Genomic DNA, 23,025 nt, shown 5'->3' on the forward strand with positions numbered 1-23,025 from the left:
TTCCTTTTTTTTTTTGTTTTTTTTTTTTTTTTTTTTTTTTGGTTTTTCGAGACAGGGTTTCTCTGTGGTTTTGGAGCCTGTCCTGGAACTAGCTCTGTAGACCAGGCTGGTCTCACAGAGATCCGCCTGCCTCTGCCTCCCGAGTGCTGGGATTAAAGGCGTGCGCCACCACCGCCCGGCATAGCAGGAGTTTATATGCACAGCTTTTAATGTTAATTCTAACATCAGCAAGCCCTAAAATCAAAGCTTCCATGTGAAGCAAGGCTAATCTAATGGCAGGCATTTTTGAATTGTTATTAAAAAGCAAACCTGAGCATGAAAAAAGGATATGATATTACGCACAAAGCCAAAACTGGCTTGGACTCTGGAAAGGGATGCATGTAATCCCAAATCAAAGCCACTATGGCAAAGAAGCAGGAGATGGTGCAGATGGTGAGGCGCCCGTCAATTAGACCAAAGTTCTCCACGTACTTGTACTTCTCCAGGAGTACCTAGAGAGGAGCAGGAGGGAAGGTAACAGTGACGCGGCCTTGCTGTGGCTTGGTCATGTTATGAACTGCAGGAATGAACGAGTGTTCTCTTCAGCTGGCATCTTACCACTCTAAACAAAGAATCCCAGAGAAAAGGTTTGGGCTGTTTTGGGGGGGGAGACAAAAACAAGTTCCTTTATGTAGCCTTGGCTATCTTGGCTACCCTGGCCTCAAACTCACAAAGATCTGCCTGCCTCTGCGTCCCAAGTGTGCCTGGCAGTACCTTACATAGTTTTTAAAATTCTCAACTTTTCTTATAGGACACAGCTAACATTTCCTTTTCTTTTTGCAAACGGACTCTCCACAGATGGAAGTTCTACCTTCCCAAGTTCTGTGCTCTATACTAATTAATCTCGAAACAATGAATTACCAATTTTCTTGACACCCCAACACTGATGTTAAAAAACACTTCCTCCTATTTATTCTGTGATAATTTCCGAAGCCCTTTCCTGGCTCATTTTCTCACTTTGAGATCTGAGAGGAGACATATCCACAGGCTAAAAACACGCTCATGCACATTCTTGAAAAATGTACCTTTTTGGCAGAATCATCCAAAGAGTTTTTCACAGCTGATCCGTCCCACTTATCAATTTTTACAGGCTTATCATCAATCTTCCACTGAAAAAAAAAAAACGGAAAAACTGGGCATCAAAACTGTGGCACCTTACAAAGTAGAATGCGCTACTTTCTTGAGAACTCTTGTCTTCTAATGGTATGGAGACTAGGCACCACAATCAGGTTCTCATATGGATGGTGCAAGTTTCCATGCAGAAAATGCAAATCCTACAGCCTAGAACCAGAACAGTGCATGTGCTATGTCAACTCATATATCCTACCCCATTTACCACAGATGAGTGCAGCTCATATGCATTCAGTCAATATTCCTTTAATAACCTCAAAGGATTTGTTAAGTTAAGCCTACAACAAGATTTGGATTATCTGTGAAATAGTGAAGTTTTATCACTTCAAGAGAGAAAGAACTTATTCTCACAGACTCCCCCCCCCCCCCCCCCCCCCCCCCCCCCCCCCCCCCCCCCCCCCCCCCCCCCACATACACACATCACCGAGGGTAGCAGAGTCCAGGGATGAAGCTCGGCCGTACAATCTCCCAACGGTTTCCACGGATAATGTGCAGAAGCAGTGTTAACATGCTGACTAAGCCTCAGCTCTAACCCCACTGCCTAGTTCGAGAAACTTCAGTAGGGAGAACTTCCAGTGAATTACACAAACCATGACTAGGTTATAATTTGGTTTCTGAAGAAGGGGATGCACCATTCTACTTTGTACACATGAAAAGATCTAAACAAGCAGGGCTGACATTAGGCTCCTATTCCTATCTGGCTGTCATTTCCCATCATTCTCAGAAGTCGCTCATCTAAAACGTATGCAAATCACATCCTCCCTGTTATATCCACGTATCGTCCCCTCCCTCTGGTCTTCTTAACACTAAGTATGAGGAACAATAAAAAGGAATAAAAACACAAGGCAGAAGCTAGGGAGATCAGTGAGCTCTGAATTCAATAAAAGATCCTGTCTCAAATAAAAGGTGGAGCCAGGCATGGTGGCAATGCCTTTAATCTCAGTGTTCCGAGGCAGAGGCCAGTCTGCCTTACACAGTACCAGGTCAGCCAAGGCTCCATAAAACGACTCTGTCTCAGAAACAAACAAAAAGGTAGCAATCAACTGAAGAAGCTTCCGGCCTCCACACGCACACACATGCACCTACATATGTGTGTGAACATATACACAGAGATACAATGTAAGAAGAGACTGCTCTTTCATTTCCTGGCCACCCAGACCCAAATAATCACACAGAAACTATATTAATTACAATATTTGGCCTATTAGCTCAGGCTTCTTTATTAACTAACTCTTACATCTTAAATTAACCCATTTTTATTATTTTGTACTTGGCCACAAGGCTCGTGGTTTGTTACCTCTTGCTTTTTGGGCAGCTACATGGCATCTCTCTGACTGCACCTACTCTCTCTTATCTCTTCCAGCTTGGCTATATTCTGCCCTGCTATAAGCCGAAGCAGCTTCTTTATTAACCAATGGTAATAAAACATATTCATAGCATAGAGGGGAACCCCACAAGGCAAAGGCAAGTTTGTTTCACATGGGACCTCACTGGATAAACTATAATTAAGGGCAGCACGTGGGAAGTTCATCTAAGTTCCCTCAGAACTACCACCCTGCTATCTGGCAACCTGGCTGATAGGCAGTTCCCTGCATTATATAAAACATCCCCTAACTGCTGAAAGTAGTCCCCTGTGTCTAAGCTCTGTGAACAATGTGATCTATGTCAAACACCTTTCCTTCTAGGAATCTGGCACAGACTAGGCATAAGGTGCCCAATGAACTGTGTGTCTAATGAGGTTCCCTGGCAGACACCACTTCTCATGTGCTATCTGTTGTAACTCTGCCATTAAATACCACTTGGTTTCCTCCGCGTTCCATTCCACGGTGCTGTAATAGATCTTATTACAGGCAGCACTATATGCTGAGTCTCATGGTTTGGCTAACAAATCACCAGTCTTGGGAAACTCTCCTGACACATATGTATTATTTTTCCTGCTCCTCCTGCCATCTTTTCAAAACAGTCATAGTACTGATTTGGCATTATTTAATAGCTTAACTGGATCAGATCATGGCTCTGAGTTTATGTTATAACCATACAACTTATTCATGTTCATGATTGAGTCATGATGGTTACTAGAAATCACTTTTTTTTTTAATCAACAGAGGAACAGGGCATACTTGTCCTTGCCTGAGTTTTGGAGGACAGAAATACCCCATGTAGGCAAATGCAAATAAAACAGTCCCACACTAGCTCAGAATTGGGTCTAATGAAGGGTTCTTTATTTAGAATGAACTCACAGATCACAGTCCTTTGCAGGAGTGGGCAACAGGAACCCAATCCAGCAGCCAGAAGAGAGAGGAGAGCGAGCAAGTGAGCCTGCATGGTTTTTTGGTAACCAAGGCTATGCCCAAGTATCTCAAAGGCCATTGACTGAAGGAGGTTCCCCAACAACTCCCCTTTTTGCCTAAATAAGAGTTCCAAACCCAATACAAAACTATTGTATACAATAAGAACAGATATCAAGTATAAAAATTAGAATTACAACCGGTATAAACAATATTAACCAAGAAATATATGCTAAATGTTTCAATAACTATCCTACCCTAAGGAGTCTAAGTCTTGTATTAGAAATGGCCGGCTAAGTCAGGAGAGGACAGTAACTACAACTATCTAGTCTTCAACCTCATCCAAGACCTGAGAAGGTAGATAATTTTTCTTGAGTAGGCAGGAAGTACAATCAGGCAGCTTCCAAAATGTGCAATAAATGACAGAGACAACTGGCTACCTGGCCAATGACCCAAAGTCTCACTGGGAACACTGGAACAACCAACTTTGGCTAAGGCCTAGAGTAACTGACAGATCATAGTCAAAGAAGCAGGAAAAATTTCAAAACCATCTTACCCTGTCTTGGCAAGGTTTGGCAATCTTTTTTCTCGTATCCTGCTTGTCCATTTCGGACACCGCGAATTTTGTCAGTGGTCGAGGCATGGGCAGTTTCTTGCCCAAAGGCCAGCTTTGCCAAGGAGAAAACAGCTCCAAGTGGAGTGTCTTCAGTGCTCAACATTCTCATGGGTATAGATTGATGTTGCCAGGAGCAATCGTGTCTCATGTCAACAGAACCCTAAGTTATTTAAATGTCATATTCTATAGTTCTTTGAAGTGGTTGAAGATCACCTATCTATGCGGAATACAATCCCTATGTTTCTAAAGAAACTGATTATATAATATGACTAGTTATATATTAGTTATATAGTATAACATGATTATAGTTATATAATAATGACAAACATGGCTTATCCCTATAATATTTAATACTTGTATAGCTTAAAGACTAAGAGTTTATATTAGAATATTAAACAATCTTTAAACAACTGTGCAGCAAATGAGGACAATGACCTCAAAATGTAAAGTGTGTATAAAGTATCTTGAGGTAGAAATGTATAGTGCAATATGATCAATATATCCTAAAATGTACCAATATACAAATGTCTTAAGTAGAGATAGAAACATGCAGACATACAATATGACAAAATAACTTTGCCTAGGTGTACAGATATTGCAAACAGAAATAGGAGCATATCAATATAACAATTATAATTTGAATTTATATCAATATGAAAGAATCTATATCAACGTAAATTGTCTATACATAATAGCTCACAATCACTATTATTATTAGTGTGAGTAAGCTCACAATGATCTACCTATTATCCCATTTAAATCCCCCTCCTCTTTTTATCAAAGAGATCCCTGAGCCTACATAATTTCCACCCCAACCTCCCAACCCTATACCAGTTGATTTTAAAAATCAACCCCTAAATGATGTCTCTAACCCTAAGGACAAACTTTGTTGGGAGAGGGGACGTTGTCTTCTAGAATTACTTCCAGCAGTCATGGGGGCGATGTACTTTCTATGGGATCCTGTAAAACTAAAATGATGGTTAAGTTTCAAGATACTGTCTGGTATAATTGCAAATAGTCTCTGAGCAGTCAACAGGGTTTTTCTGAAGTTCTTATACACATGAAGCCTCTGACTACACCCGCCTAACAAGTTCACTTGATGACTTTCATGAACACTTGAGATTCATTTCACTTATGATTCTCCACTGCAAGAAGTTCTACAAAGCTAGGAGCTGGCAAGGCTGGCCCCAGAGCTACGTTCTCAGTAACCAAGGTATAGAAGCCGAATCCTAATGTCAGACTCCAACCACGAGTCATAATCCAGGTTATGAGGTTAAAAAGGTTTGGATAACAGTTCATGAATGAATGAATGAATGAATGAATGAATAGCACGCCAACTTTTAATAGCCCAAACAAATTGGGAAACAGTTATTCTCGCCCGCTCCCCAAGACAGTTTCTCTGTAGCTTTGGAGGCTGTCCTGGAACTCACTCTGTAGACAAGGAAATCTACCTGTTTCTTCCTCCCGAGTGCTGGGATTAAAGGCGTGTGCCACCACCACTCAAAGCAGCTATTCCTTATGGCTTCCATATAGTTCAAAAGGCACTGACAGACATGGGGCAAACCAGCTTAGAGCAGTGACCTGGAGGGGGGAGATTAGATCTGCAAACTTGTTTCTGAAACAGGAAACAGGTGCCGCTTTGCTCTTAAAGTCCGTTTCAAAGGAGCAGAAACTCGCATCTGTGTTGAGAAATCGAGAAGCACATTCGTACACCTTGATCACATCTCTTCATGGCAAATGAAACAACAGGTATGGAAATAAAAACCTTCCTCCCCCAAAGGGAGAAAAGAAAATGCAAGAAGAAGGTTATATTAACGGCACCACCATCATTTGAACACTCCTAGAACAAAACCCCACTGTTCACACAGACCCGCTCCACTCGGGACAGGTCCAGATTCCCCACCTCAGCAGTCAGTTTTCTAGACACGTCGAGCAGCATCTTCTACAGCTCTTCCTAAGACTGGGGGCATTTTTCTCGGCTAACGTCAGGGCTGTAGAACGCAAACTTGCCCTTCTTTCTATTAAGTCCTATACACTAGTATATGGCCGTGTTATGTCTAATTCTGTGAACTACGTGAATAATTTTCCTAAAGTCACTTCATATAGTCTCAAAAGCCTTTCCATCCCACTTCAGTGACCCTCTCCAGTCTAACTCTACCATCACTAGTTTACCTAGAGACCCTCCTGGGTAAGCCTACAAGAATCTCAAGCACCATCACATTCTGTATAAGGAAGAGAGACGCTCAGCGGATAAAGATACTTACCGCCAAGCCTCATGGGGTCCCTGGGTCCCTCACAGTAGGAGAAAACTGATTCTCAAAAATTGTTCTCTGATCTCCACACCATGTGCCCAAACACACACCCACCCCAAAATACATCAAATGCAATAAATAAGTTAAACTTTCTTACTTGATATGTTCTTCTCATTCTTAACATCATGTCTGAACTCTACTCAGACACGACACCTTTCGCCCCAGGGCTCTAACTCTTAGCTATCAGATCTTAAGAACCATCCTCTCTCACTTGAATTTCAGCAAAAAGTACCTTTTGAATGCATCATGTGTTTCCTTAAATATACTTATTTTGAATACTCCACTTCCTATTTGGCTAGTCTGAGCACTCTGATAACAGAAACTTGCTACTTCCCTTCATCACGACACAGTAAACTTCAGAGTGCAGAGGCTGATAGATATACTGTCTTGATTCTGCCCCAAACCCTGTCATATAACTCTCTTTGTTTCAGATGAAGAACAGGAAAGGTTCTAAGGTTAAGTAACGTCACAGTCTTCATACTTTACTCCAGTAGCAGAGATACTTAAAGGACAAATTATCCTAACACAAAGATACTACAGTCAGCTCTCTATATCAATATTGCACAGGCAAGGACCAACCAATGTATAGACAGTATTCAATGGGAAAAACAAAAACAGAAGCAAAAACGAAAAACCTTTATATTCCTGAACTCACAAACATTTTTTGTCACTGTATAACAACTGTCTGCAAAGCATTTACTTTGCAGCAAGTATTTCAAATAATCTAAAGGTGATTTAAAGTATACTGGAGGGTATGTAGCTTATATTCAAATACTATACCATTTTATGAATGATTTGCGCACCCTTGGACACCAAAAATCTGCAGTGAAACCTGAACCCAAGCCTTGACAGACACCAAAGAGCACTATGTAGTAAGCTCGGCCATTGGCGAATGTCCATGTTTACGTTTGCTAGTGATAATCCAAGCAGAGGGGAGACGGAGTCACCCTGGGAAGGCTCAGCATAAGCTGTGAGTTGCACACCCAACAGAAAGGGTGAATTTTAACAAAAATACCAACCAATTCTCAGAACACATTCCTATTTAAGAAGTATTAAGACTGTGAGAGCAGTCAGAAGAAAGAAGCAGCAGGGTCTGAGTTTGAGACCAGCTTAGCTGCACAGCAAGACCCTATCTTAATTAGAATCTAATGACCCTCAAAAGAACCAAGCAGAACTGGGGAGGTGGCTCCATGGTGGAGTAGTTGCCTACTACGTGGGAAGAGACACAAATCCTGGATCGGAGCCCTCAACATAATCAGGTATTCATTTCTTAGGCACTACAAATCTGCTTGGCACAGAAGAGTCAGAAAGCTTTTCAATTAAAATGTTTCAAGAAAAAATGGTTTACTATATTAAAGCAGCATGCTCCACACTTATCACATCAGCTGGGAATGAGAACACTGGAGGGGAACCTTACGATATACCCAGGCATATTTCAGGTCACATAGCCAGGGACAGAACCAATACCAGGCCTGCTTTTTCACATAACTGTTTCTTCCAAGATGCTGTGCAAAGGGCAATAAGGTCAATTCAGGAGCAGCCCCACCCCTTTTCTTTAAGCCCTTATGGATAAAGATGGTTTTGTTGCTGTTGTTTTAAAAAAATGATTGGGTATGCAGAGTGGAAAAGCAGCTAGCTGGCACAGACAGCAGGGGACAAGCAGAGGAAGAAAAGAGAAAGGCAGGGAACGCAAAGGGGGAAAAGACTTTCTGTCAGCCTAGCAAGGGAAGCCAACATACGAATATTTCATTATTTGACGTATCATGGAAAAAAAAATCCGCCTAGAAACTTTAGTAAGTAAAAGGCCAAGGAACTCTTTGGCCTCTATAGCAACACGCGAGGGTGACGGCGGAAGTCTGGGGAACACCGACTTCGAGTAGGTTCTTTTAAGTTCTTGGGGAAATCAGTTTTCCGCGTTGGTGAAATGGACACTTTCAAGAGTGTGTCCTCCTTAGCACAATAGAAACGCGATCCTTACGGCGAAAATATAGCCATAAACAACTTTAATAGCTGCGGTGGCAGCCAGCGTTAGGGACCAGCACACTTGCGGAAAAGAGAGGACCTAACGAGAAGGCTGAGATGCGAATGCGTTGAGAAAGCAGATGACAAGAGCGCGGCGGTGGGCTACAGAGGAGCGCTGATCAAGAAGCTGCAGACAAGGGGGGCGGGGATGGGACGGCGGGCATAGCACCTCCCGGGCATCCCCAAGGCTCTACACTGTCTCCAGGCCCCAGATCCTCACCTTATCCAACAAACCAGTGCGGCTGCTGCTTGTCCCACAGCTGGGGCCGCCGCCAACCCCACTACCGCCTCCGCCACCGCCGCTTCTCCCGCCTTGCGCCGCCGACGCCGCCATCTTGTCTCCCCTCCGCGTCTCCCTCCCTCTACGACTTGTCCAAAGCCGATTGGCGGTTTCAGCCCACGTGGTGCGCTGCGCAGCGCCCATCGGGATCCGTAGTTCGTGGGCTGACCAGAGCTGAGGGTGGCCGCGGGGCTTGACGGGACTTGTTAGAATCTGCGGTCGCCAGTTGCTGCCTACGTCGCTAGCCGCAGCGTCGCGGTTACCAAGGAGTGGGTGGGGAAGACTGTGGCAAGCGCCACCGTGGAGCGACTCCGAGATTCCCGTGAGGCTCGCAGGCGTGCATCCCGCCTGTCAGGGACGTCGCCTCAGCGGACGGTTCGGAGGCGGAAGCGACGCCGGAGGCAGGTGTGACAGGAAGCTTGGTTTGCTTGAGTTAAGAGTCTTTCTAGCCCCGAAAGCGTGGAAGAGCCCGCTCTTCACTCTTTTCTGTCCCTGTTGTTAGAGCATTAGCTCGAGTAGGCTCTCCAAAGTGACTATCGTCTTAGCTGTTAGTAGCGTTTCACGTAGAACTGCCATTTATTGAGCGCCTACTGTCTGTCAGGCAGTGCCCCATGTGCGCTCACATCTATCCAGTGTCAATCTCAAAATAATGAACTTACCAGAAAGCAGAGAGCATGGGTCAGAACACAGTTGAAGCAGAGTTTTTAGGTTTTTTTTTTTTTTTTAGTTAAAAGCATGTTTCCAGTTTGGCATTCTAATTTTACAAATATTGACTAAGAAAAAATATTGAGCATCGATAAAACTTGACACTGTATAAGGCATGTAAGGAAAATAAATCTGGTTGCTAATCTAGAGGCTTAGGAATATTACTTTATGACATATTTAGCTTTTATACCCATATACTTCCCATAAATATTCAAATTATGGACCAAATGCTGAATTCATAAGACATTGTTTTCCTGAGACAAGGTCTTATTGTAAGGTTCCGGATGACCTGAAACTACGTAGACAGCTTGGCTTCAAACTCACAGAGATCTAGGTGCCTCTGCCTCCTGAGTGGCGAACCTAAAGGCACAATGCCCAGCCTCTGAATTATTTAGCATGTAATCACTCCTCCCGTTCTGGTCACTCAGAGTATACCTCTGAAACAGACAACGCCTGTCGTGGCAAAGCTAACGTTCATATTAAAATAGTGATTTCATCCTCTGTTAAGCTATTCCTGGCCACCGTGGTCGAATGCCTCTTGGCTTTTTCTTGTTGCCATTCATCCTTCCTGCTCTTCCTCATTTCTCAGCACCCAGCTCGAACGTCACCTGTTCTGCGAAACCCTCCTCGATCCTTGCCTTTTCCTTTCTTGCAGACAAAACAAAATACTCTGAAGCGTTTTGTTTGTGCCTGTTTAGTTGGGTAGCATTTATTACAAACCCTCCTGTAGGCCATGCCTTGCTTGAGATGCTGGAAGTGAGATTACTAGACCCTAGGCTTTTGGAGGGCCTCGGCTTCAGCCTGAGGTTGGTGTGATGAACAGTCAGGAAAACAGGCCATTCTAACACACTGTAATAGAATACCTCCATTAAGAAATAGGCCTATGGGGCTGGAGAGATGACTCAGAGATTAAGAACACTGGCTGCTCTTCCAGAGGTCCTGAGTTCAATTCTCAGCAACTACATGGTGATTCATAACCATCTATAATGAGATCTGGGGCCCTTTCTGCATGGATGCATGCAGAAAGAACACTGTATGCATAATAAATAAATCTTTCAAAAAAGAAAAGAAATAGGCTCATGCTGGGAGGTAGTGGCACACACCTTTAATTCTATTAATACTCAGAAGGCAGAGACAGATGGATCTCTGTGAGTTCGAGGCCAGGCTTCTACAGAGCTAGTGCCAGGACAACTACAGCTAGACAGAAGAGCCTTCAAAAAACTAAGAAGAAAAGAAATAGGCCCAAGGCTCAGCATCTTACTATTCTTTCAGAGGATTCCAATTCAGTTCCCATCACTCACATGAAGGCTTACAGTCATCTGTAATTCCAGTGCCAGGGGATCCAGCGCCCTCCTTTGTCCTCTGTGGACATGGGGGCAAAACATGTGTACACATAAATTAAAAATAAGTAAATTTTAAAAAGAAATGAAGCGGGCCTTAAAAAGGTCCACCTGGGAATATGGAGTTCCAGGAAAGGAGACTTCATGAATCAAGGTAAAGACAGACATGACAGGCTGAAGGAGCGGAGTAGGCAAAATGCATGCCAGTAAGGAGTACCGGTGCCTCAGAGAGAGTGATGCAGGCACATAGGTGCAGGAGGGAGACAGACAGACCTAGGGGATGCTAAAGTCAGCTTGACATTAGCTTTCAAGTTTGAGAGAGAGTTCAGAGGTAGCTGAAGTTAACCCTCAAGTATGGACCTTCATCTTTCATTTATCTACCATAAAAATCAGTCCATGCTTCTATCAGGGTTACAGTCTAGAAAATGTAACCTAGGAACAAAGGGACCTTTCTTGTCCCTTTGGTTGTAAGTCCGTACCTTCTCACCTCTTGTTCTCACGCTGAATTAGAATTTCTATAATTATTTATGTGCTGCCTAATATTTGAGTTCGATTTATTCTTTGTGTTAAATGCATGACATTTATTTTTCCCAGACTGGGACGTATCTCTCAACTTTGTCTTTGCTATTTTTATTCTACAGAAATGTGTCTCATTTAAATGAGCTTATAAACGGTCCCTTCCTTTCCCATCTATGCTTTTTGTAGCCTGCTTAAGCAACCCGGCTACATTCTACTGGCAAACAATGTGGCTCTTATAATTCTCTGCCCATGTCTTCGTTCCTGTGTCTTTTGTGTGTGCACATACGTGACACTCAGGATCAAGCCCAAGGGTCTTGAACATAAGAGCTATATCTCCAGCCCCATTTGTCTTATCTTCATAGCATGTCCATCTGTTTCTTGGAATTGTTTCCATCCTATTATCCCCTCCCACACACATACCCTTCATCCAAGACACATATTGGAGCATAAGGCTGCGTATATCTAGAATGTAGGATGAACTAAGGTTCAAGACTTCTTAACAACAGGCTAAGATGATTTACAATATCTCTTTTACAGGTAAAGAAGCAGGTAAAGAAACAAAAACAAAAGGAAAGCAAAGACTCGTTCCCGAGGTCAAAGATCAAGTAAGTACTGTATAGACACGGAACTAGGCCCTGATAGCCCAGTGAACTAACTGCTAGATCCTTCTCTAGCCGCCGCTGTCTCCAGTGTTTTCTAAACAGCGGTTGGTTTACTCACGTGCTCCCTCATTCATTTCAGCTGGTAGATTGACAGAGCGGTGTCCTGAAAACCAAAGCAGCTGATTTTTGTAGAGAGTTCTAGCTCAGGCCTAGGTGTCAGGGTGGTTTTTTTTTTTTTTTTTTTTTTTTGCTTGACTTTCTGTTGCTCTGTTGCTCTGAGAAAACACTGACACAAAGCAGCTTGCAGAGAAAGGGTTTTATTTATCTTGCGTGTCCTGATCCCTTTGTCTGTGAGGGAAGCCAAGGCTTCCTAGGCTAAGCAGGACAGGAACTGAAGCAGAGATCATAGAGGCCTGCTGCTCACCCGCTTGCTTTCCTACACAAGAGACCCGGGCCTTTTCACATCAATCATTAATCCATAAAACGTGCCACAGGCTTTCTCATAGGTCAGTTTGACAGTGGCGGCGTTTTCTCAGCTGATGTTCATGCCTCCCAGATGACACTAACCCTAGTTTGTATCAGTTGGCAAAAGCAAGCAAAAGGAAACTAAACCAGAGAATGGGTTTGTTTAGGTGAGGCAAACTTAGGCACTGTTACAGGGAAGTTGGTGAGGGGAGCAAAATACTAACAAAGTAGTAAGTATGATTCTAGAAGTGTGGCAAGCCAGAGGGCCGCCTGAGAAAAGCCTTTATCCCTTTGTAGGGAGCTCAGGGATCAGAATACACAGGCTATGCATTAGACCAAAGGAGAGCCAAGCATCGCTTACTCGGTTCATAGATATTCATGGAATCTGCTACGTTAGATGCTGTGTTAGAATAAACTGATAATTCACTACACGCTCTGCCCTTTCCCTCGAGGGAAATTAGAGAGACCCTTGGGTCCCAGGAGTGCTGTCATAGCCTTCGTTTGGCTCGCTCATGGCCTTTGGGTGCTTCTAATGTGCTAGGTCCCATGGATGGGTGCAAAGCAATGAATTAGGAGTGTTTCAGACTTGGAGGCTCATCGTCCCTTGGGGGAGCTTTGCATTATTGGTAGCAATTGTATGAGGTTAAAAGCAGTGAAACCATGAAGGGGACATTAAGGACTGAATAAATAAACTCAGTCTAGCGAAAGCACCGTTGTCTCCCGCTAGAAAGTCCAATAAAGGCTTTGTGAGAGGAGTGGTGTGTGCAAAGGGGGTAGAAAGACGTCCTTTCTCTACGTTCTTTATACACATCTGTCCTTTGCTTCATTCCGATCTCAACACAGTTCTCCAGGCACAGAATTTGTAGCTCCATTTCCCACATAGGAAAACTGAGAGTCAAAGAGTCATTTTAATGACTTGCCCACAGCTGTCCGGCTTTGTAGGCAAAACTAGACCCGAAGTTAAGTTCCTTGTTCCCCAACTGCCCTCTTCCTCTGCCCCACCTCTGCCACTGTCACTGCCAGGAAGCCTTCTCACAGGGCACCTTGATCCCTGCTTGCCTGTCTTTTATGTATTCTTCATACATGCTCGATGCCTTTCCCAAGCGCAGCTCAGGCATGGCTTGTGTTAAGCCCAACTGTTGACTCTGTCTCCCAGGCACTGAATGCCCAGGACAAAGTGTGAAACACAGTGTGAAACCACAGTCTCCCTGCCCCTCAGCAAACACCCTTCAGAAGCTGGCACTATCTTCCTGTTGAACCTTACTGTATCAAAGAGTTCCAAATGCACAGCCTTTTTCTTCCTGGGTCCTGACCATTCCCTCCTCATGATGCCCTCGCTCCTGTGGCTCTTTCTGTTTGAACGGAATAGTGATAGTTTGTTTATGATCTAACAAAGTATGACCAGTCAGTGGTGGCACAGACCTTTAATCCCAGCAGCCACACTAGTTAGCCATAGAGGCCGGGCAGTGGTGGGTCATGCCTTTAGTACTAGTACGAGAGAGGAGTATGAGGTTGGATGAGACGGGAACACGCTCTCTTTTCAGTCTGAAGATTGGGTAGAGGTAAGAGCTCTATAGTGACTTGGCTGCTTTGCTTCTCTGATCTTCAGTTCAAAGCCCAATGTCTGTTTCTGGGTTTTTATTATTCTTGCTACATCACTGTTGATTCCCCCTTTCCGTCAGTAAATTCAGTTTACCCCTCAGACCAGATTTATCCGGTCCAAACTTGGTCTGTTCATCAAGTAAGTCCCTTTCTCTGAAGTCTGATAGAACAAAGACAGCAGCCCCCTTCAGTCAGTTAAGGTGGGAGCGTTGCCCCACAGGCAAGGACAGTGGGACTCAGGAGTAGAGGAACACACTTAGTCACACAGCAAGGAAGGACAAAGCCAGGATTCAAACCATGTCTGTGTGAGCCTAACTTAGTGTCCTGCTGAGTTAGGTCTGGTTTGAACCAGAAAGCCCCACTCCTGCCTCCCTGCTCTGTTCACGGCAGCCCCATTGCTGAAGCAGAATCTCCTGGTCTTCAGAGGTGGGGCACACAGGATGCAGTGGTCTTGGTGGCTCAGGAATGGCACTGGGGAGGGCTCCCCTGTACCTTTTCACTCTTCTGACTCCCAGCTGTCCTTGCTGTCTCTCAGGGAGATGGTGTCTTCAGGGATGTACAAAATGGACAATGGCAAGCCTTACCTCAACAACTGCTTTCCAGCCAAAAGTCTCCTCCGGATACCGGAAGAAGGTGAGATGAATCCTCAGGTGACTGCCCTTCTCCACACCCAGCTCCTGCCTTGCACGGTTTTCTCTTTTCTTGTTTTTGCCTGTGCCCCTCAATCCTGTCCCCTCTCATTCCGCCTTCTGCAGCAGCCCCATCGGGCCTTGTGCGGTGTGCTCTTAACCACAGTGCCGTAGCCCAGCAGCCTCTCTTTGCTGACCCCTGTAGAGGGACCTGTCATTCACAGACTAACCTACACTCAGTCTCTGCCACAGCCCCTTTTCTTTATTTATGTTCCTTTCTTTTTTGGGTGCTCTTTTCACAAAGCTTTTGGATTTGTCTGGAATATTCAGCTTCCATTCCAGTTAGCCAAGTCTTCAGATCCACGAAGCCCTATTCTCCCACTTCTTTCAACAAATCATCCTATGACCCCTTAGTCTGCTATGTATCTGTCTCCCATTTTTCCTGATTAGATGACTAATCATTCTCTGGTCAGCTCCTAAATGAAACCACTAAATCTTCTCTGGTAGTTTTTCAGACATCCATCTAGTTAGCATGAACTCTAGCCATAAAATTATTTTCATTGCTATTTCATAACTATAATTTTGCTACTCTTAAGAATCATAAAAATCTAACATGCAGGTTATCTGATATGTGACCCCTGTGAAAAGGTCAGTCAACTCCCAAAAGGGTTGTGACCCACAGGTTGAGAACCACTGCTCCAAGCACCTTTCAATGTAGATTTCTGCTTTCTCTTGCTCAATCTCTCCTCCGCCCCCTCACACACAGAGACAGAGAGGGAAGGGAGAAGTATACATACTCACTGAAAGCAGGGAGGTGTCAGCAGAGAAGAATATACTTGTTGCCTGGACCTTGGTTTCTAAATACCATTCTCCAAAGAGAGGAGTAAGACCTCTCCAGAGAAATAGATGTCCACAGGTCTGAGGTAAGGAAAAAAGAATTCAGACTGGGCCTTGAACATCTTGTGGTACCAGAAAGTAAAGAAGTGCTCAGAAAAACATTGAGGGCAAGCTGAAAGGACACAGCAACCAGATAACAGAGCCAAATCTGGGACAGCCTACACAGAAAAATAAATAATGGTAGGATTGGGTTGTAAACCATGCAATAAATATTCATGAGCTCATAATGATATAAATAAACATTTAAGTCGATAAATAAGTGGGAGAGAAGAAACAGCTTTTCTTTGTGGTAAAAATCTCATTAATGAATACAGAAGACATGACGGGTATTTAAAATCGCTGTTCAAATACCGCAGTAATATTTTTTGCAGGTAAAACCTACTTATGATAATATGTCATGTTGAAATAGGAGTGGCGGCGGGGCTGCGTCCCCAACACCCCGGCCGCTTGACTAGCTCATGCCCGAAATAACAACACACAAACTGTATTCATTGAAAGAACTGCTTGGCCCATGAACTCTAGCCCTTACAGGCTAATTTTTGCACCTGGACTAGCCCATTTTTAATCATCTGTGTAAGCACCCCAAGGTGCGCTTACCGGGAAGATTTTAGCCTAAGTCCATCGTGGGTTGCAGCTGCCTGGGAGAGCAGAGCATGACGGCTGTCTGGTCCCTCTGGAAGCAGCGCAGAGTCTGACCTCACTTCCTCTTCCGCCCAGCATCCTATTCTGTTTATTCCGCCCACCTATCTTTTAACCTATCAGGGCCAGCAGTTTCTTTATTGCTCAGCCAATGAAATCAACAGATTGATATGACACTCCCACATCAATGTCAGTCGGGATTCTTTAAAGAAGTAAGGCTAGTAGAAGATAAGTAGATGGATGAATAGATGGATAGATAGGTACATAGATAGATGGATGGATGATAGATAGATACATAGATGATAGATGGATGATGGATGGATGGATGGATGGATAGATAGATAGATAGATAGATAGATAGATAGATAGATAGATAGATAGATTGATAGACAAGCAAGTGGGTAGATAGAATAGGAATTAGTTTATGTAACTTTAGAGGCTGAGGTAACCCCTGGGGAAGAGCTAATTCTGAAGTGGGTTTTTTATTTTGTTTGGTTTCCTGATGGTGAATATGAAGTCCAGTGCTTTGCACAAGTGGGCAATGTTCTACCACTGAGCTACATCCCAGCCCAATTATTTATTTATTTTTAAGATTTATTTATTTGTTATATATACAACATGTTTGCCTGCACACCAGAAGAAGGCATCAGATCTCATTACAGATGGTTGTGAGGCACCATGTGGTTGCTGGGAATTGAACTCAGGACCTCCAGAAAAGCAGTCAGTGCTCTTAATCTCTGAGCCATCTCTCCAGCTCCTATGTATTTATTTTTTTAAGCAGCGTCTCTCTAGGTAGCACTGGCTGTCCTGGAACTCACTACGTAGAAAGGTTGGCCTTGAACTGCTGAGCTCTACCAGCCTCTCTGTCTCAAAATGCTGGAATTAAAGGCACATGCCACCACGCCTCACCTGCTCCCCTCCCCCATTGTAGTCTTGAAGCAGGACTTCTTTTTCCTCTCAAAAGTCTGTTTTTGCTCCGTAAGTGTTTGAGCTAACCAAGGGAGGAAGGGCCCCCTGCACCATCAAGTACCTTTCTCACCAACATCGCCTCATCAAGACACTAAATACAAAATACGGCCACAGCAACGAGTGTCTGAACAGTTGCATAGCCCGGTAGAGCTGACACATAGCGTCTGGAATGCTAGGGAAAATGGATGGGAGTATGAGAAACAAGACCTCTGAAGAACTTTCCAGGTGTAGTCACTAATAACAAAGGTAAAAATGGGAATTCTCAGTAGTGAAATTGAGCAGACCCCACTTTGAATGAAGAATCAAAATCAGCGTTGTAGGACTGGAGAGGTAGCTCAGCAGGAAAAACCACTTGCAGCAAGCACGGGGACCCATCCCAGCATCCATGTAAAAGCTGGGTGTGGCCATATATGCCTGTCACCTCAGAAGTGGGGGCAAAGACAGGAAGATTGCTGGGGTTTGCTGGCCAGCACACGTGAGATGTCGGGTTCTGGTTCAACCAGAAACACTGTTTGAAGGGAACATGATAGTGACAGAGAAACCTCACATGTTCCTCTGGCTTCTGCATGTACAACTGCACACATGCACTCAAACATCATGCATGTGTATACCGTATACATGTCAAATAAACATCGTAATGTCAATGTACTATATAAAAGTACACTCCTAAAACCCCAGCACTCGGGAGGCCGGGGCGGGAGGACTGTGAGTTTCAGGGCAGCCTGGTCTGCATAGTGAGAACCTGTTCCCGAAACAGGTTACCACCACCAGAAATAAAGCGCAGTGACCCCAGGAGTTCCCTGAAATGATACACAGAGAAAGGCACAGCTTGCTTTTGTGGTAGCTTGCTAAGTTCAAAGCCTTTGTCTGAACATGGGACTGCATCAGACAAGCTCACACGTGGGTGATTTTTTTTTAATTTAAATACTTTAATATTCAGTGTTTCACTGACAAGTACTCCTCACAAGTATCAAGTCTGCAGAAGGAAAGAGTGGAGAACCATCTCACCAGTGGGAGCAGACTAAGGAGCCATGCCAGCTGACTGTGATGTGAGATCCTGGCCTGGATCCTGGGACAGGAGGAGGGCCTTAGTCAGGAAACTGGCAAACTTCAAAGAGGGGCTGATATTAGTAGCTGGTGTTGCATCTGTGCTAATTGCTCCATGTTCAGTAATTGTGTGATGTAATATGAGAACAAGACATTGGGGAAGCTGGGTAAAGACTGTGGAGCAATTTACACCATTTCTGTAACTCTTCTGGAAGTCTAAAATTATCTCAAAATGAAAAGTTATGAAGAAAAACAAAGCAACAAGTCCCCCCTCGATCCCACTCCCTGGCTACTAAAGGCTGATACCATTATCAGGCTCCACCCCGTTTCAGCACTTCCCTGGTCTGCCTCTCCTGACCCCCCAGCCTCATTCACACTGTCATGGTCTGTCTCTCCTGACCCCCCAGCCTCATTCACACTGTCATGGTCCGTCTCTCCTGACCCCCCAGCCTCATTCACACTTCCATGGTCTGCCTCTCCTGACCCCCCAAACCTCATTCACATTGACCTCCTGGCCTTTCCTCTTAACACTTTGAGTTTTCACACCAACTCTGACTCCTATGGCCAGGAGTCAGGGATACAACACGAGAGTGGAGGTACAAAGTCTATGCCCTGGTGGGGCAGCCTTACCAAACTGCCTGGTCCATGGCAGGAGTGGGAAATCATAGTTGAACTTTTTCTGTCCCACCTAACCAACTCCCAAACCACACGGAGACTTATTAATTATGGAAGTTTGACTGATAGCTTACGCTTGTTTCTAACTAGCTCTTATAACTTAAATTAACCCAATTTTTTTTTTTTTATTAATCCATGTTCTACCATGTGGCTTTTGCCTTTATCCCACTTTGTGTGTCCAACTCATTCCATGTCTGGCTGACTTCTCCCACATCTCCGTCCTTCTCAGCGTCCTTTCTGTCCTGAAAATCCTGTCTAGCTATTGGCTGTTGAGCTATTTATTAAACCAATCTGAGTGACAAATCTTCACAGTGTACAAAAAGATTATTCCACAACAGTTCTCCCTTTTTGTCTAAATAAAAAGGAAAGGTTTTTGACTCCAATAAGGCTGTAGACAATAAGAACAATCATCAGTCAAGAATTGCATTTACAATGTCCAGTCCATTTGTATTTGGCATATTTGGAGAAAATACTCCGTTTATTCTATCCTGATGAGCCCAAACCTCTGCACCTAATTTACCTTCTGTCATAATTAAAGGAAACTGTGACTATGACTGCCTAGTTTTCAATTCCATCAAAGACCCCGAAAGGATAGAACATTACCTTAGTAAGCAGAACAAGCAAGGTTGCTCTTCAATGCTGGGGCATCCATCTTTGGCCTGCATGCCTAGAATATCTGACAGACTTCTGTGAAGTAGTCCTCCTGCTTCCCCCTCCTTGAGTAATGAGATTACAGGTGTTACTCAGCCATAACCAGCTTTATACAGTGCTGGGGTTGAACCGAGGTCTCCATGCACAGTAGGTGAACAGTTGGCCAACTCTTGAGTTACATCCCCAGCCCTCGTATTCTTTTTGCTGAAGCATGGAATCCAGGTCACACATAGGCCTTACCTAAGAGATGGTCAGTGGGAGAGTAACTGGCTAGCACCCGAGAGAGTAGTCCTCTATACCGAGGGGGTCCGGGAGGACGTCACATAACAGGAAGTGTCCAGTTTTTTCTCTTCAGTGAGCCATAGACTTAGGAGGCACACACTTGGAGATAAACGAAGGGGCTGGGCAGCCATCCCATCTTGTTCTTTGTAAGCATTTTCATCTGTAGCATATGTGTCACTGAGCTTAGTGGCTGCTTAAATGAGACACGTACACAGATACCCTCCGGCGGTGGTGAGGAACTGGGAGCTACGGGGGGTTAGTATGAAAGATCAATATCCATGTTCACACCCTCGGCTTCAGAGAAGGTTGGCCCTTCTCACCGGTGGGTCCATTCTTCCCCACAGGCCGAGGACACTGGTTAGTGGCTCGGAAAGGCAGCATGAAGAAGGGTGTGGCCAAGGCATCCGCTGAAGGCCGGGAGAACCTGAAGAAGGTTTCTTTTGAGACTGGGTTGAAGAAAGTGTCTCGGCGGGATAACCAGGCAGACAGTCTTGGACACGGACATGTCTTGGACCGAGCTTTTCTGGTGAGAGTAAATGCATTCCGGAGTATCTAGTGACATCAGCTAAGGGCGGGGGAAGGGAGGAGTGAGGACTGCCCTGCCCTGCCCTTATCTGGCTAGGGACAATGACTTGTCTTGCCCTGGTACTACTACTCCTATCCCACACCAAGCTTTCAGAGTGATGGTGCCAAACTGAATGTGGCCAATGAAGAAAGAACCCTGGGAATTTCCTTTAACATGCAAAGCTTTTACATATGCACCCTGTGAGACAGACCCGGTATCGCCATCCTTATTATATTGCTGCCACCTGTAGACAGGAAAAAAAGAGGTCCCCTCTACGCCAATAAATGACTGGATCAGGATTAGAACCCTGATCTACTGATTCTAAACCCTGTACCTTTGTATTATGTAAAATGCCCAGATGCAGTGGCTCACACCTTTAATCCCTGTACTTGGGAGGCAGAGGCAGGTGAATCTCTGTGAATCTACATAGTGAGGCCCTGGCTCCAGAAGAAAGAGGTTATCATATGAAGTGCAAAGTCTTATGTGAGTTGGAAAAGAAAGAGTGTTTCAGAAATAAAGGATAAACTAAGGATCCCATGACAGCACTGAGGAGGAGCAAGAGATCTCTGTGTGCCATGCTGTGTACTGCCCTGAGGTGGGAGCCAGTGGGACAGGGGTGTCCTGTTCTCCCCCAGCCTTAGTTCTCTGGTTTTAGCATCTGCCTGGAAGCAGAAGGAGCTCATGGTGTTACTCCAACCAGGCCTGGGGCAGTTTCTCTGAAGAGAGCTGGGTGCTGGGTTGGAGACCAGCCAGGAAGTTTCACATCTGTTCTACGCAGCGCTTCAGTAGCTTGGCAAAGAAAGATGGATTTTGTAGATTAATATTGATGGGTAGTGTGGTTCTCATTGCTCCCTTGTTTCCACATTCTGCTCGTGTATCTCAGAGATTACAAGAGGTCATGCTTGGCTCTGTGTTCCCTTGTTGAGCAGGGAAAGGTTTTTGCAGAGCCTGTTAGGTTTGTTTGACTGTTGCGACCACTGCTCAGTGCAGAGTCCAGAGGACTGAAACAGCAGGACTGAGGGGGGACAGGTCACATCACTCCACAGTGTTCTCCCCAACTCATTTCCAGATAAAGCTGACCTTGCATATCCACTATTCCTTATCCACAGATTCAAACAACCACAAACTGAAATGTTTGTGAAAAATAAAGCAAAATTTATTTTTATCTGTACTACACATGTGCATTCTTTTATATTACTGTTCCCTAAACCATATGATCTAACAATTATTTACATATTATTTGTACTGAATTAGGTACTATCAATAACCCAGTTATGGTTTGAAGTAAACAGGAGGAAATACATAGATTGTTAACAAGTATGACACTGTTTTAAATGAGGGACTAGAGGCCTAGAGAGATGACTCCATGGTTGAGAGCATTGGCTGCTCTTCCAGAGGACCCAGGTTCAATTCTCAGCACACACATAGAAGTTTAAGACATCTGTAACTCCATTTCCAGGGGATACGAAACCCTCTGCTTGTTTCCACAGGGATCAAGCATACAGGTGGTGCACATACATACATGTAGGCATACAGGTGGTGCACACACATACATGTAGGCAAGCATCCAGATATAAAGGTGGTACACACACATATAAGTAGGCATACAGGTGGTGCACACACATACATGTAGGCATACGGGTGGTGCACACACATACATGTAGGCAAGCATCCAGATATAAAGTTAACTTTTAAAATTCTGAGGTACTCGACTGTCCCTGTTCTCACATCCTAGCTCTTCCATCAGTTGTGAGAGGATCATTGTACTGGACAGGTTTGCTACCTGCGTTGCTGCTTTACGTAGAAGCAGCAATGAGAATGTTTTTCAGAGTAACGGGATCTCCACGCTGCCTCTCAGTTCACTGGCCCCTCAGGTTGTATTATTCAATGACCCCCACATCCCCAAATACATCATTTTGGTTAATAGTACCTCTGTGTTGTCACTAATTAACCAGTCACCAAACTTGCAACCTGGGGTTCTTCTTTATACTCTGCCCATACCCCCACCTTTAACCACTCCAAGAACGTCTATTAAACAGACATTGAGTCTACGTTCCTCTCATCTCTTCTGCTACAACGCTTAACCCAGCCACTGTCATCTCTTACTAACCATGTAACTCCCGAACTAGTTCAGACCAATTAGAAAGCTTTCCTCTCAGGTCATCCCGATGGCTCAGTGTGTAAAATGCTCGCTGTACAAAGCCCGACAACCCGAGTTCAGCCCCCAGGAGGGAAGGTGGAAGGAGAGAACCACTCCCAAATGTTGTCCTCTAACAACATGTACAACATGGTATGTGCACACATGCACACATCCCCAAATGCTACTGCTGCTAATAATAATAATAAAACTAAATAAAATCTAGAATGGTTTTATTTCACACAGAAGCCTGGGGCATTGCTTGGGATCCATTACATGATGGTTATGTAACCTAACGTCTTCCAAGGCTCAGGGCCCTTCCATCTTCCTGCTCCGCCATCCTCAGCATGCTGGCTTGTCCTCCAGGCCTGTCTCCCTCCATTATTCCGAAATGGCTGCAGCAATTCTGGTCATCTTACACATACACAGGACAACATCCTGAGGCAGAGAAGGGGTTGTCCCCTACTGTGCTTGTCTTTAGAAGAAAAGGCCTCCCCCCTAAACTGGTCACCCACTCCTCCCCTTAGCAGCCAACATCTTATTGGCATGACCTACATACCCAGTGTCAGCTGGAGGAACAAGAACTTGACAGTTGGCTGGTTCAAGTTAAGGC

The 23,025-nt window shown here is 44.5% G+C and overlaps 2 protein-coding genes across 3 annotated transcripts in view; one reads left to right on the forward strand and one right to left on the reverse strand.

Moving 5' to 3' along the window:
• Spcs2 (signal peptidase complex subunit 2) overlaps positions 1 to 8,784 on the reverse strand; it is a 13,790-nt gene extending 5,006 nt beyond the window's left edge. Inside the window, exons 1-3 of the mRNA XM_050154424.1 lie at positions 8,629 to 8,784; positions 1,065 to 1,148; positions 331 to 491 (exon numbers count right to left, since the gene is read on the reverse strand). Of these exons, the coding sequence (XP_050010381.1) occupies positions 331 to 491; positions 1,065 to 1,148; positions 8,629 to 8,742 (359 nt within the window). The 5' untranslated portion in view covers positions 8,743 to 8,784. The remainder of the gene's footprint in view (positions 1 to 330; positions 492 to 1,064; positions 1,149 to 8,628) is intronic.
• A 71-nt stretch (positions 8,785 to 8,855) lies between these two features.
• Xrra1 (X-ray radiation resistance associated 1) overlaps positions 8,856 to 23,025 on the forward strand; it is a 62,815-nt gene continuing 48,645 nt past the window's right edge. For both annotated transcript variants that reach the window (XM_050154413.1, XM_050154414.1), the window contains exons 1-4: positions 8,856 to 9,093; positions 11,790 to 11,857; positions 14,457 to 14,554; positions 20,055 to 20,236. In XM_050154413.1, the coding sequence (XP_050010370.1) occupies positions 14,461 to 14,554; positions 20,055 to 20,236 (276 nt within the window). In that variant the 5' untranslated portion in view covers positions 8,856 to 9,093; positions 11,790 to 11,857; positions 14,457 to 14,460. The remainder of the gene's footprint in view (positions 9,094 to 11,789; positions 11,858 to 14,456; positions 14,555 to 20,054; positions 20,237 to 23,025) is intronic.

Source organism: Alexandromys fortis, unplaced genomic scaffold (assembly GCF_014885135.2).
Source record: "Alexandromys fortis isolate MF-2015 unplaced genomic scaffold, M_Fortis_MF-2015_v1.1 scaffold_77, whole genome shotgun sequence".
NCBI lineage: Eukaryota > Metazoa > Chordata > Mammalia > Rodentia > Cricetidae > Alexandromys > Alexandromys fortis.